Raw genomic sequence first — 8,869 nt, 5'->3', positions numbered from 1 at the left:
TGAAACATGATTCGATGGATGCCTACAGTTTAAATCACGCCAAAAATTATTTGCATGATACCTTTTGGTATAATAAATTATTCGACCAAGTAATTATCATTTCTAAGTCCTAACTTTATACGGTTAGCAACACAAAACCTCATAGCACCAATAACTAGTGGTTTAGATAAACAGACATCGCCTACACATACTTACACAAACAAGTTAATCTTGCTAGTTTGTGTGCCGCTCATCTTTGGAAGGTATTACACGATGAAATCAATGAATCTAATCTACGTTTAGCCATTACACGGAGAGCTAATTCTTTGCAAGTATTTTTTTCATTATTGTTTTTAAACTACTAAATGAGAGGGAAATTCCTATGTGCCCATGAGCCAAACTAGGCGGAAACAGTACCGTTACGTTGTCATATAACCAAGAACTTTACAAAACAGTGCCAACCAATCAAAGAATATGATGCCAAAACGCGGAAATTAAACTAAAAAACGGCGCAAATCTTCCCACGCGCAATAAAAAAGCGAGGACAAGACTATCCACTTATCTGCTTACTTGCAGGAAGAATGTCCATCAAAGAGAAATCATGATGAGGGGGGCCTGTAATAGTACAACATAATCATAAGTCAAAACAACCAGAATTTATCAACAAAGAAAGAAACAGCTCGTACGACAGCTAAAAACTAGAGCATTCATGTCGGTTTTACCTTCTTGTCCACCGAGAATATAAAATGGGATGTTGGCGATTATCTTTGTTTTACCCTCACTCCAATTGATGGTCCCTGGCTTTTGTACGGACCCACTTGACGGTCCTGAGGGGCCGAGTACAGACAAACAGATTGCAGGCTCGTTCATTAGTCCCAAATAGTCACGAGCACGCTTCCAGACTCTTGCATCAGAGATTCGTGAATGAGCCACCTGTAATCCACATTCATTGCAACTTATGTCAAGTCTGTTTTTCTGACCACACGGACTCTCTGAAAAGACTAAACTGAGTAACTGACCTTGCCCAGTGACACGCGTGCACGGGGTAGTAATTCGCGATGGTGCGTTGCGATTTTGGCTATTGCTGTCACAACGAAACAGAGTAGCCTAGACTGTGATGATCTTCTAACAGTTGTGCTACTCGAGCCAAGAACAGAATCTCCTACACCTAGACGGCTTCTCAATAGAAAGAATATGCTTATAACATAAGGAACAAACATTGAACATTATATTATACTAGAAGGGTCCCCGCGCGATGTGGCGGGAAACACAGACACTGCACGGACGTGCATGGTTCGATTGGTTCTGTTCCTCAACCAAACCCGGAACCGACGTAATCGGTTAGTCTATTTTATTAACAAATCTGTTTTCAGTTAAGCAGTTTGGTTTATTTCTGTTAGATTGACGGTTTTTTGTTTGGTTTGTTTATTTTATGTTAATAGCCAAAACCAAACTTGGGCTAAAACTTTTGTTTAGAAATAAATGAAATTGAGGGATAGATGAAATATAAATACATAAACTGGAGGCATAAAAGCTAGAAATATAGAGAAATACGAGTTGTTCAGTTCGATTCAGTTAATTTTGGTTGACGTACAAAAAAACGATAACTAGTTTTTGGTTGATTTCAGTTCGGTTTATTCTGTTTCCGGTTTTGGTTAATAAACAACTTTAGCCCCTCAACTTTAAAAATGACATGCTTAGCCCCTCAACTTTAATAATGACATGTTTAGCCCCTTAACTAAAACAACTTTAGCTCCTCAACTTTTATAATGGCATGTGTAGCCCCTTAACTAAAACATCAAATAACTTTAAATGTCGAGATTTGCTTATTTTTTATCTATGTTTCGAAGTTCGAACCCATACGAAGCACGTAGGGTAACCCACTAGTTTATATATATTTACATAAATGTAGATTTTTGTAGCATACCTTGAGGAAAGATTTTCATAGAGAAGAAGTTCTAGACTCTCGAAAAGTTCACGAGCCGCATCTTTGTGAGATGCGCCGCCCCCTCCATGCTCCCCAATGGCCCAACATAATTGTAACGCCAACTCAGTCTGTCGTGTAATCAATTGAGAGAAATGGTGAAATATTATTCAACATGTTGGTGGTCCACTATTTGAGGCCATGGGGGGTAATTAACGCAAACCTTTTCGGGACTGTCGTAAGCTTCTCCGAGTCTGTCTACTATGGGCTTCTGCAGAAGTAGCAATAGTTGATATCCTCATTAACAGCAAATGACAAGGTGCATTCACACAAATTATATTTAACAAACACTATAGTGCTATACATATTATTTAGACCTGAAAAGATGTATTTTGATATCTAATATTTGCTTTTAAATCGGATATGGGACTGGCTTCTCATAGTCACACGAAAAGACATATATATGATAGTAATGTGAAGGAAAATCCTTAGAAAGAATACCTTCAGAATTGCAACAAACTCTGGAGATTGATGAAATGCAGCCAATGTGAAATTTAGAAGCCTCTTCCGTACCTATATCAAGTAAATAAAAAACGAACTATTATTGTGCAAAGTTATTGAAAAAAAAAAGGCGACTCATGTAGCAGTTAACAAAACATGGTATATTTTCAGATTGATGGTGAAGTTTATATGACATTAATGTTACAAAGCAAATCATTTCAGATATTAATTTGAGTGAATTTACTTACTTCATAGGAGAAAATTTTGTCAGGAAATAGCTTAGAATATCTGTCGAGAAGCATGGGGATTAAAGCACATTTCAAAGCTGCAACAAAACAAGCATATCAGACATTTTTAAAAGAGAAAATTACTTTTTGAGTCCCTGTGTTTTAGTGGTTTTAACCACTTGAGTCCAAATCCAAAAAGATTAACTACCTGAGTCCCTAGCCATTTATTTTATAACGTTTTGAGTCCAATTTTGTTCATTTTATAATGGTCTAAGTCCAATTTTGTTAAAAAAAAAATTGGACTCAAAAGGTTAAAATTTGGACTTAAAAGGACTCAAATGGTTATAAAAAAAGTATCTAGGGACTCAGGGCGTTAAACATTTTGATTTTGGACCAAATGGTTAAAACCAATAAAACACAAGGACTCGAACAGTAATTTACTCGCTTTAAAATAAGTATCCGTTATCATTAAGTTTTATATCAAAGTATAGATGATATACCCTGATTGACATCATGCAATGCTATTGAAAAATACACATTAAGAAGCCGAGGTGACATTTTGAGTGCTTGTTTTAGTCTATCAGATGGCGCAGAAATTGCTGCCTGCAATGTCGCTTCCATTGCGGGAGAAGTCCAATGGCGTTGCTGTAATTTCAATTGTATGAGCAAATCATATTTGGAAAGTTTTCCAAAGGGAGATCGTAAAATACTTCCTCCTTTTTGCACCCATTTTGAACTTTTAAGGTAACATTTCAATATCTATGATAAATTTCTTTTAGGCAGCATCCCTTAGAAAACAGGAAGTTATCGAATCCAGTAAATCAGATTACTTAGGTACCTATTCGAAATGACACTTTCGTCAATCGATAAAACTGACAGTAGAGGTGGCAAATCAGGCATGTTGGTAAAATAGGTAATTTTTAACACGGGTCAAAAGAGGTAGGGTCGGATTTGATTGACCCGCCAACATTGTGTCCCATTTTTTTAGAATAGTAAAATGCCATTTTCGTCTCTGACGACCAGTTTTGCGACTTTCGTCCAAAGGTTTGTTTTTCCGCATCTGGATCCAAAAGGTTTGAAATATTGTCTTTTTCATCCGGCTCATTAACTCCATTCATTTTTCTCCATTAAGTCAGGGGTATTTTCGTCTTTTTTGTTAACTTAAAGGGCAATTCAGTCTTTTTCACTTTACATACAAGCATTTAGCGTAATTTACAAGTATTCAAAAACGATGAAAAAGACGAAAATGCCCCTGACTGAACGGAGAAAAGGGATAGAGTTAACGAGCCAGATGAAAATGGCAAGATTTCAAACCTTTTGGATCCAGATGCAAAAAAAAAAACAAACCTTTGGGCGAAAGTCGCAAAACTGGCCAAACCTCAAAGACGAAAATGGCATTTTACACTTTTTAGAATTTTAAAATATTTTAATGTTAAAGAAAATTATTACAAAAGGTATTTTGTGAAAATAATATGTATTTTGTTTGAATAACTCTATATAGGATGATGAAAACATTTAAATTACACTGTGGGCGACTTTCAACCCATTTCATTTTAGGCAAGTTTTTTATCCAAACTAACTCGTTGGAGATGCAATAAAAATGTCGACCCATTTCACGTTAACGGGTTAAAAAGGCCACCTATGAAAATAGAGTATCAACCATACATGACTTCTATGCTAAATAAATATAAGAGTAAAGTACATGGATGGTCCCTCCAGTTTACCAAAATTTTGGATTTGGTCCCTAGCTTTTCAAAAGTACAAGGATGGTCCCTGTGTTTTGGCAGGTTCAAGTTAGGTACTAAATGCATTACAAAGTACAAATCACAGGGACCATCCATGTATTTTTGGAAAAAGCTAAGGACTAAATGCGTTACAAAGTGTAAATCACAGGCACCATCCTTGTACTTTTGGAAAGCTAGGGACCAAATCCAAAATTTTGGTAAACAACAAGAACCATCCGTGTACTTTAAATATAATGACACCATACCGCAAGGCCATCGTTTTCATCTTTAAGAAGTTCGAGAAACAATGGATCTGACGTGATTGAATTGCTGTCTTCAGATTCGGAATCTGCACCTCCATCTGCTATCGTTGAACCAGTATACGCTTCATCCATGAGGGCTAACAGCATCTGTGTCAATAAGGAATGATAAATCATCACAATTGATATATGGAGGTGCACACACAATTATATACACAAACGTTCCAAACAACGGTACCTCTGGAGCTGCACTCTTCTGGATTGTAGCTATGCTGCTACCAATTAGTGGTCCAGAATTCTTTTCCACCTTTTCCAGTGCCCCAGTCAACACTAATTGAGATGACAAAAAAAGTAAATATCACACTTCATGATAGTCAATATTTAGTCTAGCAAATTATAAAATATGGGTCTCACCTGGTAAGTCAACAAGTGATATAAATAGAGGAAGAAATGAACCGGGAGACATCAAGCCAGGAAACACTCTTAGGAATGGTTTTTCTAATCTGAATGAGAGAAAAAAAAAATGTGCGTGTAATATTAAAAAAGTGGAAAACATTGCAAATAGAAATATTTAAGATTAGGTCTTTAAACGAACCGAACGTTCATGAACTGTTCGTGAACTTGTTCGGCGGGAAGTTCGTTTATGTTCATTTAATAAACGAACGAACACGAGCACACGTATTGTTCGTTCATTTATGTTCGTGAACGTCCGTTTATGTTTGTTTACTTACATTTGTATACGTTCGTTCGTTTATGTTCGTATTTATTTAAATACATAAGTAGTATATTTATATAAATATCAAATCTAAAAAGAACTTTCTAACTGCTTATATAAATATAACTAATTGTTAATTGGCTTTCTAGTAATAAAAATGGGTTTTCCAATGGAATTTTTTGTAATTAATTACTAATTTTTTTGTTCAATTGTGTTGTTTATGTTCGTTTATATTTAGTCAATTATGTTCATTTATGTTTGTTCAGTTGTGTTGTTTATCGTTTGTTAAATTATGTTTGTTTAAGTTTGTTTATGTCCGTATACGTTTGTGAACTGTTCGTTTAGGTTTTAAACGAACGGACATAAAGGAACACGAACATGCCCGTTTTCTTAATAAAAGAACATGAACATGTTCGTGTTTTAAGTCAAATGAACGAACACGAACATGCTTCTATTCGTGTTCGTTTGGTTCATTTACAGGCCTATTTAAGATTAAACCATGTAATTAACGACTTTTTGCACATAGAATAACATTAAAAGAAAGGAAGCACTTACTTCTCTCCATTCCATGCAATCAACTTAAGCATCAACGGATAAAACTGAATGTACACAAGGAATAAATGTGAAATAAATAATATGTAACTAGTATCTAGGACCCTTGCTTTGTGCGGGACCGTTAAGCCAAACAAAGAGTAAACGTAAAAATGATGAATCGCGCACACACGTTACGGCATGTTAACTCGCAAAAATTTGACCGAAAAAGTAAAACATAGAAAAGAATAACCAAGTCAGCTTAGGACCCCGCGAGTTTCGACAGAGCCGTTAAACCCGTTAAACGGTAAAAAAATAGATGTAAAAACGTTAAACCACGCGCGCATGTTGCAACGTGTTAACTCGCAAACTTAGAACAAAACGTAAAAAAAAAAAAAGTCAAAGAGTCAAAGGAAAAATGAATAGTGAATATGTGTGGGGGAGAATTTTTGCAAATTAATATAGGGTAAATTGCAGAAACGTCTACTTGATATAAGTTTTGTTGTGTAACAAATTTTGTCCCAACGAAGTTCAACAAATGTATATAACATTAATGTATTAGTAACTATATGGTGATCTTTAGTTTACACAGCCCGGACAATACCTGAGGGAGTAAAGTAGGAAATGTGAGTAAGATTTTCCTCTTGTTCAGGTTCAAAAAATCTAGAGTTGCTTCTGCAACAACAGGGTCTGCAAACTCACTGCAGTCAATACAAAATAGATTGATCTGAACGAGATATCAAATTTAATTACACGTATATCTTAGTCACTATAAACGATTCACCATTAAAACTTATCAAGAAAATCAATGTATCAGAAACAAGGAAAGAACATGAGTAAACTATATCCTCCGACCCTTCATCCAACCAATATGGTCGATTTTGCCCATGAGTAGTTAACGGATTTGTTTTTGATCACCCGAGTAGCGTTCTCCTCTCATTCACAAATAATGCTCTCAAAACACGTTGGTGATATATGAGGTCGGACATTCCTTGTAATTGTTACAGTTTCTACTCAATCCTATAAATATCACTAAACCACAAGTACATTTCTAATCCTAACTACATAGAACCATTTACAGCCTCCATTATTATCGCAACACAAACTTAAAATCAGTAATGTATCTTACCGGCTCAAACACGAACGAAAGAAAGTCCGTAAACTAGGATCAGCATCATGCAAAACAAACTCTCCATAATCAACAAAAAACTGAAGAATGGCCTGAACACATAATCACAACACAACATAAATCCCCAAACCCTAACTAACTCAACACTTCACAACAAATTAACCACAAATCAACACATAAATGATAAAAGTACCAGCAAAAGGAGTCCAGCCGACGATCTAGACTGCGAAATAGACGAAACAGAACGCTGAAATATCCTATTGAGTTGCGGATAAACCCTAGCTATCAAATTCTCCGAATTCTCACTTTTACACAGCTCGATTAGCTTCCTAACCTACAATAAACATATAATTGTGACAATTGAATGGTGTGGCTGTTACGATGATGAATGATTTTGTTGAATTTGAACGGATTTGTGAAATTGAACTTACGGAGTGAAGAAGAGAGGAATCTGAAGCAGGATCGGTGGAGAAATTGGAGTCTCTGGCGCTTGAAGAGAGTGTTCGTAGGTGAATTTCCCAATCTTCCGCCATTGTTGAATGTAAAAGTTGCAGAAGAAGTGTTGATGAAAGAGATGAGTGTTTTGTTATGGTTTGGTGGAATGGAAGGGTTGTTGTGGTGTTGTTGGAAGTAGAAGGGGTTAAGTGAAAATTCGATAACTAACTAATTAGATTGGTTTTAGAGTTGGTTAATTGTAGTTTCTTGTGGTTAAACATGATTGAAATCTAATTAGGCTATGTCATGATAGAGCTTTTGAAAGGTTGGTTTGATGTTATAGTTAGTGATAGTTATTGTTTATTAACTATTCAAATTCAAAAGTAATATTTCATGGGTGTATAACATTATCACACAAAATTAAGAAGTTGAACACACATTCAAAGGCGAGGAGAAAACCTTCTCGCGATTAGATACAACAACAGACAAGACGGAGCAATCGTTCATAGATATAAGTAGAGTTGTAAACGAATCAAACGAACACAAACAAAGCCTTGTTCGTGTTCATTCGTTAAGAAAATACATGTGTTTATGAACGGTTCATGAACACTTACCGAACGAGATATTATGTTCTTGTTTGTTCATAAAGAAAATAAACGTGTTCACGAGCACAAATGAAAATTGGTGAAAGCGACAGAGGCTAAAGGTGAATGGAGCAGCGTTGGAACTAGAAGCCATAATTATGGAACGAATGTCAATAGTGTTCGTCGATGTGAATATTAAAGAAGGAAAGGGGAACGGTGCATAAATAAGGTGAGAATAGGGTTTCTTGTTTTAATTTTTTGGGTTATAAAATAAATAAAATTAAAGAGTATAAAAAATTTAGATAAAATAATAAAAATACAAAAATCTTTCATGAACAACATAAACGAACGAACATGAACAAACGCTCACGAACACGTTACCAAACGTTCACGAACACAAGTGAACGAATGGGACCTATGTTCATGTTCATTCATTTAACTAATCGAACAAAATATATTGTTCATGTTAGCTCATTTATAAAACAAACGAACGTAAACAAACTTCATGTTAAGCGGTTCACGAACTGTTCGCTAAACGTTTGGTTCATTTACAGCTCTAGAAATAAGTTTGACGGTGGAGGAGGCCACAAATGTAACACCTCGAAAAATTTCGTCCAATAATGCATTGACACGTGTCATAGACTTTGGATATGTGAAAATATACTTTAGAGGGACTAAAGTTGACAAACAGTGAAAACTATGGAATATAAGGGTCCAAAGTGTCAACAATGGATAAATAGACTCTACAATAACCCTACATGGTGTTTATAACCCTAAACGGATAAATCATGGATCATACGAAGCGGAAATTGCACGAAAGTGAGGAATTACAAACTACATGGGCTAAAAGTGTCAACATG

General features: G+C 35.6%; 1 protein-coding gene across 1 annotated transcript; it reads right to left on the bottom strand.

Moving 5' to 3' along the window:
- Positions 1 to 301: 301 nt before the first annotated feature.
- Positions 302 to 7,628, bottom strand: LOC110898935 (AP-5 complex subunit zeta-1). The gene is made up of 16 exons (XM_022145784.2): positions 7,422 to 7,628; positions 7,184 to 7,324; positions 6,991 to 7,082; positions 6,466 to 6,562; positions 5,886 to 5,929; positions 5,030 to 5,118; positions 4,854 to 4,945; positions 4,622 to 4,765; positions 3,132 to 3,276; positions 2,653 to 2,729; positions 2,405 to 2,476; positions 2,127 to 2,174; positions 1,907 to 2,034; positions 999 to 1,155; positions 702 to 912; positions 302 to 594 (listed from the first exon to the last, which is right to left on the bottom strand). Exons 1-16 carry the CDS (start codon positions 7,521 to 7,523, stop codon positions 530 to 532), a joined length of 1,704 nt encoding a protein of 567 aa, XP_022001476.1. The 5' UTR covers positions 7,524 to 7,628; the 3' UTR covers positions 302 to 529.
- Between the last annotated feature and the right edge of the window lie 1,241 nt (positions 7,629 to 8,869).

The sequence above is a fragment of the Helianthus annuus genome, chromosome 13 (genome assembly GCF_002127325.2).
Source record: "Helianthus annuus cultivar XRQ/B chromosome 13, HanXRQr2.0-SUNRISE, whole genome shotgun sequence".
NCBI lineage: Eukaryota > Viridiplantae > Streptophyta > Magnoliopsida > Asterales > Asteraceae > Helianthus > Helianthus annuus.
This window is presented reverse-complemented; position numbering and strand designations above follow the sequence as displayed.

Coding starts and splice junctions, on each gene's coding strand:
- LOC110898935 (XM_022145784.2), bottom strand. CDS start 7,523: ATGGCGGAAGATTGGGAAATTCACCTACGAACACTCTCTTCAAGCGCC. Junction 7,325..7,421: donor ATTCCTCTCTTCTTCACTCC/GTAAGTTCAATT, acceptor TGTTTATTGTAG/GTTAGGAAGCTAATCGAGCT. Junction 2,477..2,652: donor ACAAAATTTTCTCCTATGAA/GTAAGTAAATTC, acceptor TACTTGATATAG/GTACGGAAGAGGCTTCTAAA.